The sequence below is a fragment of the Dipteris shenzhenensis genome, chromosome 7 (genome assembly GCF_047967505.1).
Source record: "Dipteris shenzhenensis isolate YYH24624 ecotype China chromosome 7, Dip_SZ_1.0, whole genome shotgun sequence".
Lineage (NCBI taxonomy): Eukaryota > Viridiplantae > Streptophyta > Polypodiopsida > Gleicheniales > Dipteridaceae > Dipteris > Dipteris shenzhenensis.
In genome coordinates this window covers 25,823,319-25,837,465 of record NC_141602.1, presented here as the reverse complement: position 1 = coordinate 25,837,465, position 14,147 = coordinate 25,823,319, and the positions used below count along the sequence as shown (strand labels likewise).

At 45.1% G+C, this 14,147-nt stretch overlaps 1 protein-coding gene across 1 annotated transcript in view; it reads left to right on the top strand.

Moving 5' to 3' along the window:
* Window positions 1-1,291: 1,291 nt before the first annotated feature.
* The window catches only part of LOC147900152 (uncharacterized), a 50,523-nt gene continuing 37,667 nt past the window's right edge, over window positions 1,292-14,147 (top strand). The window contains exons 1-5 of the mRNA XM_087377455.1: window positions 1,292-1,576; window positions 1,711-1,788; window positions 1,889-2,062; window positions 2,268-2,373; window positions 14,100-14,145. Coding sequence (XP_087233581.1) covers window positions 1,373-1,576; window positions 1,711-1,788; window positions 1,889-2,062; window positions 2,268-2,373; window positions 14,100-14,145 — 608 coding nt within the window. The 5' untranslated portion in view covers window positions 1,292-1,372. The remainder of the gene's footprint in view (window positions 1,577-1,710; window positions 1,789-1,888; window positions 2,063-2,267; window positions 2,374-14,099; window positions 14,146-14,147) is intronic.

Genomic DNA, 14,147 nt, shown 5'->3' with positions numbered 1-14,147 from the left:
GCTCCATGAATAAAATTGTACATGCTAGTTGGAAGAACACAAATGAATTGCTTGTTTACGCTTAGATGCATTTGGATGACTATATCGAACTGTTTGGTATTCGCAGCAATACAATAACAGAGCAACAATGCGAGAAGCGGAATGCATAAAATACACAATACAAAAAGCGCATAGAATGAAAGAGAAGGAGAGACTCATATATGTGGTTCACCCCGTGTTGGCTAGGTCCACAGAGAAATAGCTAGTCCTGCATTTTTCTTATTCTGCTAGTGAGAAGATACCATTGCTCTCATGCTATATGAGCCACACCTTTATTTTACAATCTTGACCACACAACTCACGCACTAACTTTCATGTATTTTTGGCTTCGAGGCATTGCCCTTGAATACTCGCCAAGGGGGCTCTAAATAGGTATTGCTAGCCCCCTTGGAACTCCTTGGCGATAGTAGGGGCGGCGTTGCCCCCCCCTAAACCCCCCTTCATAGAGTGGATATAGACACGCCTGGGTCCAAAGCAAGGCTAAAAAACAACCTCTGAAAACTGTTTTGCTCACCTTCACTTATCTAACGAGGGGGGTGCGGTTTCGGTTTGGTTTTGTACACCTTTGTTTTTGAAGGAGCACTTTGTGTTTGTGTGCCTTCGTGTTGGTGGTTTTCTATCATGGTTCATGCCTTTTGCCCCTGTTCAGTTTGAGGGGGGTGTTGGAGGACTGCAAACCTCACCTGGGTTGAGCATGCGATGCCATAAGAAGCCATGTATGTAGAGCTGGTGGAGAGGTTGATAGACGACCATAATGACTCATTCTCTTGCAGATTCCATGGAAAAATCAGCTCACTATTATGGGCAAGCTTGGTGTGACAACTGCAACTCCTCCGACTTTTACTATAATAGCTCATTGTTGCTATGAGATCGGTGAAGTTTGTAGCTAGTGTTTTACTAATAAGGTTGTCGTAGGAGTGCGGTGGCGTTGGTTGTTTGTCTCCTCTACATGCAACAATAGATACTTGCACTTCCATTTCATTATTAGTGTTTAGAGTCTTATGAATTCTCTGGTGCAATAGCTCATCGAGTGTAGAATTGCAATACGCTTTTGGTGTAACATGAGCAATCTCGTCTAGATGGGGATCTATACACACCTAGGCGGACGGTAAACCATATGTCTCGACGGTCGGGCCCACCATAAATCGAGAGATGAGAGAGTGTCCACAGAGGAGGCAACCCCTTGGACGGGGGACGAGATGTCCGTGTGCGAGGAAGAGACAATCACTTTTAAACGGTGAAGTGGAGCAAAATGGGCACCCCTGCATGACACGTGAGCAAGGCCTTGGTTCTACTTAACCAACAACCCTCAACACTCGCCGTAGGTTTGGCTATGGCGACGAGAATAGTTGCCCTTAAGCGCTGCATTCCTCGTTTCCGTCCTCGCTTGCTGCCTCCCTTTTTGCCTCCTCACCCTGTTGCATCATCTCCTTCCATCTCCAGCAGCCCCCCTTTCCATGTCTATCCATCGGATCCGCATTCCTATAGCTTTTCTTGGACCACTGTCGTCTCCCTCGCCAGAATGGCTCAACACCAGGTACGACTTCTTACTAGTCAGTCTCTAGAAATGCAAAACTTTCACAAGATCTTCAACTATGGATTTTGAAGATCCTTTGGAAAAAAATATCCAAACTTGAAAACTTTTCTGACCAGCTTGGAATCATTTGCTAGATTGCAACGAACGTCCAGCCTTCCTCTCTCAAGTTACGCAGACTCCTTAGCACGTCTGCGCCTAGCTCAGCGTCAGAGGTACCTTTGCCTTTCAGGATCATTTAAGGCATGCGCTTTCTGGTGGTCATGTGCGAATTACCATCCGTTATATTCCAACGTCGGTGGAATTTTTTTGCAGGGCAACTCTAGTAATGAACAGTCGATTAAGGATCAAGACTTAAGACCGACTCCCTTCCGAGAAATTATGGCTAGTGTAGCAACGGCCCCTTCATTGCCAATGATTCTGGGCATTGCTGGAGCTGTACCGTTTCTTGCATTAACACCACCGTTTCCGTCTTTCTTGCCGTTGCCAGTGAGTTGTCTTCAACCCTTGCTTTTTGCGTGAATAGATTGAAAAGGGAGAAACCTTAAATGTAGCATGTTGATATATCTATGCGTGCCAGTGATTTCTATACGAAGTGGATGCTATCTTTTTTGAACAATGCTAACTATAAAAACTAAACATGTTGCTGGCTTTGCTAAAAGAGGTGAACCTTGCATGTGAAGGACTGTTTCAGGAGGCTTTGTCTGCAAATCCTATAGAAGCACAAGCACTATATGGGGCAGTTATTCTGTCATTCTTGGGCGGTCCTCATTGGGGGCTGGCGATGGTTGGCATTCATGGTATATCTCTGTACTTATTGGTCTGATCATTCTATGGCTTTTGTCAGTGTGTTCCCTAGTGTATCATTTTAGAGAGCTAGGCATTTGGAATTTGATAAAGTTGAAACATTTAGTGTTGTATTTTCTTTGTTTTCTCTGATGCTTTGACTTAGCCTTACTGTTTGGAAGTGGGATCAGTGCCTACATGTAACTTGTTTAATGACCAAAGCTGCTGTGCCGGCACTAATCCAGGGAAGCAACAGTAGTATGCCCCCTTGGGCAACGCCATAAAACACACACTGCACACATTGCAGCAATGGAACCCTCCTAAGTTTTAGGTCTTTGTTTGGAGGAGATCCATAGAAACTGAACATCCTTTCTTTGCCTATATCTGAACACCCAAAAATGCAACCAATAGGATAAGGTCATTTAGGTCTGTTAGAATCAACTTGTCTGATGATGTAACCAATAGGATAAGGTCATTTAGGTCCGTCAGAATCAACTTGTCTGATGATGTCATAGTAGCTTGTCCCTGCTATGCATGATGGAGTTTATGGTTTTAACCTTGTGAGTGACTATCATGAGATTGAAACTGCACTATGTTGTGTTTTTAGAGGATGAGTTTGGGAATGTTCTTGGATTCATCTAGGTATATATAGATGTAATTAGCTGGCCTATAAAGGGGCCACTTCAATAGCACCAGCCCAAGCCGCAGCAAGGAGTCCAGAAGCAGGCTGATGAGCAGCAGCCAAGAGCACAGTGTCCAAAGCCAACTAAGGGGCCTTAGGCCTCACTTGGAGGCTTCTGCATATGCGCAGACTGGCTGCACAGGGCACCCTTAAATAGGGGCATGTGGCAGGCCAAGTCGGCCCAACCAGGGCCACCGACCAAGGCCAACCCTGGTCGGTTTTCTAGGGCCACCTGGTCGGCCACCAGACAGGGTACCGACCCTGCTGGTCGGTCAACCCCAGGGGCCTGGGCAGTGCATATAAAGGCCCACTCCTTCATTGTTTCCAGCATCCAGTGCAAGACTGAAAGCCTCCTTCCAAGGCTGTGCTGTGCACTCAGTTCTGGAGCAGTTTGTGTGAGAGAGAGTCCTTCAGTATTCTCCAGCACTTTGCTGTATTTTGTATTACTCCCTGTGAGCTGTTTTTCTGCCCACCATCCGGTGGATGAATATACTCTCTCTCTCTCTCTCTCTCTCTCTCTCTCTCTCTCTCTCTCCGTCCAAGTTATTTTTGAGTGAGTGGTTATTGCATCTGCGATCATCTATCTGAGTTGAGTGTTTGTAAGAGTTGGAGAGATCTTGGGTGGAGGTTTGAGTGATTCATTCCCTCCTATTCTCTAACAATATTGAGCTCCACTATGTAGCTCACCGGCATGGTTGCATGATACCCCACATGGCTTGCAGTGGGTCAAGCAAAGGCATGTACGAGAAGGAGCAAGAATGCTGATCCTGCCAGCAGGAGTAGGGAGTGGATTCAGAGCTGAACCATATTTCGTGTTAATGGCCAAGTTCCTTTGCAACTGAGTGAAAAACTCCCAATGTCTAGTACACTGATCCAGGAGTCCAATGGCAGATATGCGGTGCCTCGGGTGAGACCGATAGTCTCACCAAGGGACCTCAAGATATCAGGAGTGGTTTGAACCAAGGGAATGGAGGTCCTACCCTTCTCTTGAGCATTATGCTAAGCTCTAGACACATGCTCTGCTGAGCCTGAACGAGCCCCAACTCGGCTCAAGCTGAAAGCCTCTAGGTAGAGCTGCAACAATTGAGGTGAATCTGCCAGTTTACCCTCCATCCACTGCACATTTATTCTGGATAATTTTTGGATTTAACCAGATAGCTGCGGATAACTCTACCTCTTACCTTGCGTTCCTTGTGTGCCAGAATTTCTTCTGGAACCAAGATTTCATCAACTTCAGGATGTTCATCAGGAGGCATATTTTTTGACACATCTCGTTGAAATGATTTCAAAAGACTCACATGGAACGCATTGTGATTGTAGTGATCTGGTAGCTTCAGCGTGTAAGCTACATCATTGATCTTTTTTGAGATTTGAAAGGGACCATAATATCTCATCACAAGCTTAACGTACAGCTTGCCCTTCTTATTTTTGAGCCGTGCTTCCCCAATCGTCTTCTTTGAATATCAATTCACTACGATGACAGTTGGCTGCTCTCTTGTGCTTTTCTCGAGTCCTCTGGAGAGATTCTCCTCTCCAGAAGAGATTTGTCATCTGCGATCCCTATCACTAACAATAGACTATGGCATTCCGTGGTATTTGTAAACATTAGACATGAAAAGCCTTGCCATCTGGTCTGCTGTAATTTTCTTCCTCACTAGAATAAAGTGAGCCTATTTGTTGAACTTGCAAATAATGGTCCAGATACCGTCATGACCTGATGGCGTACGAGGAAGATAAAAAGTAAAGTCCATGGCAATCTTTGCCATGATCTATTTGGAATAGGGAGTGGTTGAAGCAGTCCAGGTGCTTTCTGCTTGTCATACTTAACTTTCTAATAGATGATGCATGTTGTGTCATACGAGTCAACATCACGGCGCAAAGCTGGCCAGTAAAAGAAGTGCTCAATGGCCTCCAGAGTTGCATCTATTCCTTTGTGTCCTGCATAAGCTGTAACATGACTTTCAGCTATAACTTTGGCCCGCAAGTGCTTTGTAATACACAAACGGCCATGCATCAACACAAAACCATCTCTGAGGGCATAATGATCATTCCTTTTCCCTTCAGATATCTGATCATATATTCTTGCAAAGTCGTCATCTGTAGCATATTGCTCTTTCATGGCATCCAATTCATCATGATAGGCAATAGAAATTGTAGAAACCTGTGATTTCTTTGATACGGCATCAGGCATTGGCCTCTTGGATATTGCGTCAGCAACTACATTTTTATTTCTAGGCACATGCACAATCTGAAAATGAAACATAGAGAGAAAATTTGCCCAGCGCATGTTTTTTGTGTGTGAGAAAATACCGCAGCGAAGAATGATATGTCTGAACATAAAAATCAGCACCCAACAACTAGTGCTTCCATTGTGACAAGGCATGAATTATATAGCAAGCATTCCCTTTTCATAAATCTGAAAATTCATTTCAGCAGCCTGCAACACCTTGCTCTCATATGCAATTACGCTTCCGTTCTGCATAAAAACTCCTCCAATGTTGTTCCCACAGGCAACACACTAGACAACAAAGGGTTTTTGCAAATTCGGCAAGATTAACACAGGATCCGAGCAGAGCTTTTCTTTCAGCTCTTCAAAAGATGCAACTTCCTTTGTAGTCCATTGAAACTTGAAAGGATACCCCTTTCTTTTGTAAAGCATGCAGACAAAAAGAAATATCAGCAAAGTAACAAATAAAACTCTTGTAGTACGGACGTAAGTCAAGAAAGCTTCATACTTCATGAATGTTCCTGAGGGGTGGCCAATTTGCCAATTTCTAATTGCTTCAACCTTCGCAAGATCCATCCAAACTCCATCTTTGGTGAAGAAAGTGAATTTTTGGCATGAAGAATTCACTTTTCTTCGCATTAATGACCAGCTTGTGTTTTCTTCAAACGCTATCACTAAATGTTTTCGATGCTCTGCCTCACTTTTAGAGAACAAGATGATGTCATCGAAGAATGTTCACACAAAAGACCCGTTTTTTGGAAAAATCATGTCCATCATACGATTGAAAGTGGCAGGAGCATTGGTCAACCTGAATGGCATCACAAGATACTCATATAACCCAAATGTGGTCCTAAAAGCGGTCTTGTGGTCTCATGCGGATCTGGTGATACCTGCTCTTAAGATCAATGCGGCTGAAAATGGAAGACCCCTGAAGTGTGTCTAGGATCTCATCAATTCTAGGAATAGGGAACCCGTACTTCACTGTGATCTTGTTAAACGCACGGTAGTCAATGCACATGCTCCAAGATCCATCCTTCTTGTGCACCAATAGAACTGGTTAATAGTATGGGGAGAAACAAGATTTCCCTTGTCCTGCACCAGACACCAGATTCTCCCTAAATTCTAGCTGAACCAAATTTGGTGTTTGGTGCAGGACGAGGGAAAGATACTCATATAACCCAAATGTGGTCCTGAAAGCGGTCTTGTGCACATCTTTTGGTCTCATGCGGATCTGGTGATACCTGTGTTGGAATGGTCACCTCCCCATCTGTAAGCCCCCGTATGAGGAGAGCATGGGGGAGGTAGACCTGGAGATAATGGGGCTGCCACATGGGCAGCACATGAGCTGTCATTTGGACAGCACAAGAGACCTTGTGCAGGAGTGATGGCGGGGGCATGAAGCCCTGGATTTGACATGGCAAGACGGAATTGCAAAGCAGGCGTACGGACTGCAACAGGGCCCTATGAAGGGCACAATGACATCAGCAGGGTGTATGGAACTGTACGGTGCTGGAGAAGGGCCTGGCAGAGGTGCAACATTGGGGGGGGTTACCATGCCTAGAAAATGGCAGGGCAGAAGGGGGCTGGACCCTGCATATATAAGAGGGCATCAGCCCCTGAAGTGAGGGCCAAAAGCCCTAGTTGTGTGGGCCAGGGGCCCTGGTTATGAGAGCCCGTTTAGGGCGGTTTTGCAGCAGCCTGGTTGGCCTTTTTGGGTCAGCCAGATTGAGGCTGCTGGTTGGTTTTTGGGGCAGGCCTTTGGGCCTATAAAAGGAGAGGCCCTGGGCCTCATAAATTATCCAACCTATCCAGCAAGAACAGGAGCAGACAGGAGCAGCCTGAAGCCACTCCCTTGGGCCTCACACTGGGGGTGAAGGAGAGTGGAAGGTGTGCTGTAGACTGAGTTCCCTAGAGGCTGGACCTTGGCTGTCTTCTAGGGCAGCACGGTGTTGTGATCATCAATATCTTCTGGAGCAGCAAACCTGCAGCAGACAGGAACAGAGTTAAGGCATTCTTGGACCTACTCCCAGGAGGTGAAGAAGACCTACAGAGAGCTGCAGACTGATCTAGCAAGGTGCTGCCCACCTAGGCTGATTCACAGGCAGTAAGGTGGAGAAGAACACTCAAGATAGAGAGTCTACATTTGCTCGAGGTGGAGCACGCGGGCTCAGAGATCTAGAAGTGCTTGACATCTAGTACGAGAACCTTTTGGTATTGTATCCTGTCCTACTTTGTGGACGGACGGAAATATAAAGTCTTGCTTCTATATTTGTCTCTGAGCATTGTCTATTTACTGGCTTGCACATCTATGCACATTATTGTGATTCCACACCCCACACGCACACTGTGTGAGATCATGGGCATTACTATCAGTCTTCCGCTGTGCGTACCCTTTGTTGGGTAATTTCTAACAACCTGCTCTAAAGATCAATGCGGCTGAAAATGGAAGACCCCTCCAGTGTGTCTAGGATGTCATCAATTCTAGGAATAGGGAACCCGCACTTCACTGTGATCTTGTTAAATGCACGGTAGTCAATGCACATTCTCCAAGATCCATCCTTCTTTTGCAACAAAAGAACTGGTGAACAGTATGGGGAGAAACAAGATTTCCCTCGTCCTTCTGGTTTAATATTTCTTTCCATTGGGCAGCATTGACCCTATACAGTGGTATGTTCCGAAGGCCATTACCCGGCACAATATCTATGGCATGGTGTGCGGGTCTCTCGGGTGGAGTTTTCTTTGGTAAAGTTTCAGAGAAACAATCTTGAAACTCAAACAAGAAATCTGTCCGCTCTTCATCCAAACCAAGGTGGCTGAATATCTTCTCTCTCTTTTTCCTATGAGTCAAGGTAACTGTCTTATTGTATGCATCAACGATTGCCCTAAGACGATAACACCAACATCACATCACAACCATTCAAAGGCATAATGTAAAACTCTTCTGTATTGGCATAGCTTTGAATATGAAGGTGGAGCTTCCTAATAATCAGGGTGATGGGTGTAGTCAGCCTTGTAGTAGCCATGTTTGCTTCTGCAAGTGACCCCATTTCTTCTGGCCAATTCTGCTAGCCCTGGAGAGATGAAATTTGCTTTAGCACTTGGGTCAGAGAAAAATAAAGCTGTCTGGGCACGTACTTTTCCCCATGCTCTACAAAGTTCCGTGTCATCCTCTTGTTTCTTCTCACTGATCATGTTAGGCACAAGTCCAGTAGATGGTTTTTACTTGTTCCCTTATTGATTAGTCTTCGGTTCTCCTTTTTGTTCATTCTTTTCCTCCATGGGCTGCTTTCTTTTCTTCTTATGCGGGTGCTCATGCACTTGATGGTCCTTTCTCCGCGGTAAAAACTTTTATTTTGCTTTTTGAGGACTTGTTTCTCTTCTTCAATCAAATTCGTGGAGCGGACGTCCTGCATCTTCGAAGGCTTAGTGAACTTCTCTATCTTTTTGAACTCCTCCTTCTTGCTGCCCTCAAAGCCACTTGCAGCAAAGCATAAGCGGTATTGGCATTTTCTATTAGCTGAAACATGTTAGACATCTTCGATTTTGTGCAAAAATCCCGAATTTCCTTAGGCAATCCACATCAACATTTCTCTATTTGCTCAGACAATGGAACATGTTGATAGGAACTAACTGGCAACAATGCTTCCCAAAATTTCTTATTGTATCCTTGTAGATTGCGGCAACTATTTGCATCCAATTTATGCCAAGCTGTCATAATGTCAACTTCAAACGTAGTAGTCAACCATTGAGCTGAAAAGACTTGATTGAACTCCACCCAAGTGGCAGATGCCCTGTCAAAAGAAGATTTGTCCACCATTGTAAAGCATTACCCTTAAAGAATGCAGCTTTTCTAACTTTTGATGACTCCATGAAATTCCCACCTAAGTAGGCTGCATCAAACTGCTGAATAAATGTAAGAGCTTTCAGCTTGTATTGACTTCCATTAAAAGTGTGGAATTTTACAGCTGAACCAGCCTCTTTATAGTCCTTATGCTTTCCTTTGGCTGTGAGATTATCATAGGCAGGTGGCTGTAGATACGGAGGCTGCATAACATTACCAACGTTAGTTGCCCTCGCCCATTATTTGCAGCAGGATTGACCATTCTTGGTCCCATTGCATTCATTCCCGGCATTCCAAAAAAAATTCCCATCATACTAGGCATAGTAGCTTGCATCCTTGGCTGCATCCCAATGTTACCATACATCATATTAGGCATCATAGCAGGCATACCTCCAAACATCTGTCCATGATAGCCAAACATCTGTCCATGATAGCCTTGCATGCGAAGCTGAAATCCAAAAGGGAAATTTCCAGGCATCCTCGTGCCTTGCTCAGACTGCTCAACCATAGCTTGGAATACCGAACCTCCTCCAAAATAACCTGAATGCATAGAAGATGGGGGGAAAGTCTGTTGTCCCAAATTGAAAAATGGAAGATTTTTGGGGATTTCCACCCATACCAGATGCAAGAGGCATCGCACTAGGCTGTTGCCATTTCTTTTTATTCTTCTTAGGTTTCAAAGGGGCATTAAAAAACTCTGCAAAGCGTGGATCTTGCATCAACTGTGCAAAACTTTGAGTGGTTCCTTGCAACTGTGCCCTGAACTGTGCATCAACATTTGGATCCTCAATGCTTCATGCTGAGAACCCTCAGTGGCATGTTTTGATTGAATGGGCTGTTCCTCATCATCTTGTTGTTGTTCTTCTTCCCACCATGGCTTATATTCAAAAGACTATGATTCCTCCTCTCCATTAGTGCTATGTGCCATGGCAGAAAAATTCTCTAGGCTGCAAATTAATTACAGCAACTAGTATTAGTGTCCTGACCGAAACAGGACGACGGGCTCTCCCTTTTGAGGAAGATGGTGATATCGCGGCAATGGAACCACTGAAACTGGCTTTTGGAAACTCCAAAGGGCAGTGAACAGGTAATAACCAACAAATACTTAACTTTCAGCCATTTAGAAATTCCCACAGCAAACCAAAATAATTTCGAACACAACACTCAAGAGCTAGATTTCCCTCGTCCTGCACTAGACACCAGGTTTTCCCTAAACTTAGCGCCTCTTTTGGTATTTCTTTATCATTTATTCAGAAGGCATCCAAATACAAGAAAAGTGTTAGAAATTACCCAACAGAGGGTACGCACAGCGGAGTCTGCCCTTCACCTCCGGAGTGCCGACAGAAACTCAGTACGAAGACTTTGTATAAATGGATGCTCAAGTATGTGTGGGTGTGTGGATTTGTATGTGTGAGAGCATATTTTTATACTATGGTCTACACCCACTGTTGGGCGCTGATGACGTCAGTGGGGATGTCATAGTAGCTAGTCCCTGCTATGCATGATGGAGTTTATGGTTTTCAACCTTGTGAGTGACTATCATGAGATCGAAACTGCACTATGTTGTTTTTAGAGGATGAGTTTGGGAATGTTCCTGGATTCATCTAGGTATACGCACAGCGGAATACTGATAGTAATGCCCAGGAGCTCACACAGTGTGGTGTGGGGTGTGGAATCGCAAACTTCTTAGCTTGTGTGCATAAAATAGATGTGCAGATACATCAATAGACAATGAACCAGCCAGATAGATGCCTTTGGTGTAGGTGATCCCGTAGGTGCAAGTACCCTTTAGATACCTCAGCACTTGTAAACTTGCACCAAAGGCATCTATCTGGCTGGTTCATTGTCTAGTGATGAGTCTGCACATCTATTTTATGCACATAAGTTAAGAAGTTTGTGATTCCACACCCCACACCACAGTGTGTGAGCTCCTGGGCATTACTATCAGCCTTCCGCTGTGCGTACCCTCTGTTGGGTAATTTCTAACATGGTATCAGAGCCCAAGTAGGAGGCTCACAGGTGTGGGAGCCTGAAGGCACGGGGCTTGCTGAAGGACGACCCTGATTCAGAAGCTCTAGGAAATCGACTCGACGACTGGAGGATTGTGCCCTTGCGAGAAGGAGGGTGACTCAGGTTCAGTCAGGGGCGTTTAAAGTTCGCGGTCCATGTTATCTGGAGATGTACTTTTGTTGCAGACCTTGCCAAAGGACGGACGGGTTGAAACAGACCCTCAGAGCATGGTGCCTGGAAGACTCCAGGTTGTTCACTCATTATGAGGGGGACAATTGGAAGGTCATAGAGGCTGGTTTGCTCCAGTTCAGAGGCGGGAACGTGACTGAAGGAGGTGGTGCCAGGTGGTGCTACCAGAGATGGACCTGTGTACCAGGATGGTGTGCGGAAGCGGAACCAGACCTGGTGGAGCAAGAGCCACTGGATGAAAAGCCAGGAAAAGATTTTGACATCGAAGTGTTCCAGAGGACTATGACTAGGGAGTTATTGGAGCATCGTCATCGACGTGTTGGCATTGGGCCTAGATTTGTCGGTGAGAGGGGGTGTTGGAAAGGTCACCTCCCCATCTGTAAGCCCCTAAATGAGGAGAGCGTGGGGGAGGGAGACCTAGGGCAGGATGTGCCCAAGAGAGAAGAAAGAGAGGGGGCTGCCACATGGGCAGCACCTCACAGAGACAAGCATGGCTGCAAACGACGGAACCTGTGGAAGGAGCAGAAACATTTGCGAAAAGTGTTCCAACTGCTTAGAGATAATTCACTCTTTGCAAAAGAATCCAAATGTGAATTCTTTGCAAAAGAAGTGAAATACTTGGGACATATAATATCCCAAGAAGGGGTTCGTATGGACCTTGACAAAGTAAGGGCCATATTGGAATGGCCACATCCTACAAATCTAGAAGAATTACAGATATTCTTAGGTTTGTCAGGATTCTATAGGAGATTCATCCAAGATTACACTAGGATTGCTGTTCTGATGACGGACCAGCTTAAGGGGAAGGGAAGTACCTTCATATGGGATGAACCTCAAAAGAGAAGTTTTGAAAAATTAAAGGTAGCTATAGTGGCAGCTCCTTTCTTAAAAGTAGTGGATCGCAATGAACCATTCGTGGTTGAGACAAATGCTAGTGATTTTGCTGTTGGGGTGGTACTTATAAACCCTAGATCTGACCGGGCAGGGCGCGATGACATCAGCAGCAGTACGGTTCAGTACGGTGCTGCACACATGGCTGGAGAAGAGCCTGGCAGAGGGCAAAACCAGCAGCAGCAGGGTGAACAGGCGCTGACATGGCTGGGGCCTGGTGGAGCAGCAAATGAGGCTGCTAGTGGGCAGTGGCATGCTTTATATAAGCTGGGCCCTTGCCTAGATTGGAGGGCCAAAAGCCCTAGAAGTGTGGACCAAAAGGCCCCGGGTTGTGAGCCCTTAAAGGGCTGGACCAGCCACAGTCTGGTCGGCCAGATTAGGGCAGGCTGGTCGGTTTTTTGACAGGCCCCCTAGGCCTATAAAAGGAGAGGCTTGATGCCTCACAAATCATCCAGTATAGCCAGCAGTTCCAGGGCAGAAAGGAGCAGCAGGAAGCCTACTCTCTGGGCTTATCTACAGGAGGTGAGAGAGTGCAACAAGTGCTGCAGACTTAGCTAGGAAGAGGCTGGACCTTGGCTGTCTTCTAGGGCAGCAAGGTGCTGAGATCATCATTTTCTGGAGCAGCCATTCACAAGCAGGTTGGAGCAGTGGAACAGTTATCTTGGAGCCTACATTCAGGAGGACCAAGGGACTTGCTGGCACTCTTATTCATCATGTGGACTTTAAGTCAACAGCTAAGGAGATTTGGAATCGCCTCGAGATGGTAATAAAATTACCAACTTTAAAGTCTTCTTGAAGCTCAAATTTTATGATTTGAAAATGGAAGAGAGTGATGAGTTGAGTTGTCCTTATGAAGAGTATGCATAGAATCTCTCGCTTTGAGCAAACTGTTAAAGTCCTCCTCCTTGCCACTACCACGTTTGACGATATGGTGGCACTCCTCATTGAGAAGGACCGTCGCAATAAGGAAGCCTCTCTTGCCTCTCCTGGTGGTCAAGCATTTGCTTCCACAAGCAAGTGGAAGACCAACAAGAACATTATTTGAGGAATGCTGTGTAATGTGTGAGTGCCACGTGTCACTACAGGACTGATCGTATATGCACTTGGTGCAAGTGTGTGTGTGTGTTTAGCGTATAAGGTTTCAACTTCACTTGTCTCATTTAATGATGATGAATGAATGAAAGCCTTCATGGATTCTACATTTGTCTACCATTTCTTTACTCCCTAGCCTCTCTCTCTCTCTCTCTCTCTCACCATGTTTCTAACAAGGACCACGGTTTGGTCGGACTTTGGATCTTTCTTTTGTATTGCGCCCATTTGAGGACTGAAATATAATTTTTAGTGGTGCTATATCTCTCTTGGATCATTGTCTATTTATTGACTTGCGCGTGCGCGCGCGCACACACACACATGTTTGTGGAGTACACACAAGTAAAGAAGTTTTGGATTTTGTAGTTAAATGCTTCCATGTATAACTCGTGGGTCGCTTTATCAGTCTTCCGCTGCGGGATACCCCTTGTTGGGATCATTTCTAACAAGAAGTGTCATTCAATTTACTTTGATACACTCAATGAATCTAAGTTAATTAATAAGTCATTCCTTTGCCTATTATTTTTGCATTATTGTTTAGTAGATATTAACCAAGATTCCTGAATTTTTTTATATGCCACCCTGTTCCCAGGTTGAATTTTTGTGTTTGTATGTGGTGTGCTTTGTAAAAATTTTCACGACTTCTACGTTTTGGATACTATTGCAAGTATTCCATCCTTTTGGGTTAATGTGTCTTGAGGGGATTCAGTGGTTTGGGGCTGAATTATATTTTTACTTACGGTTTGTTTGGAAGGAAGCTGCACCGAATCCTCTGATAGTTATTTTTGGTTGAAAATTCCCTTTTGTGCAGCATCTCCTAACCACAAAGTTTTCAATGTTGCCAGCAATTCATTGCGGT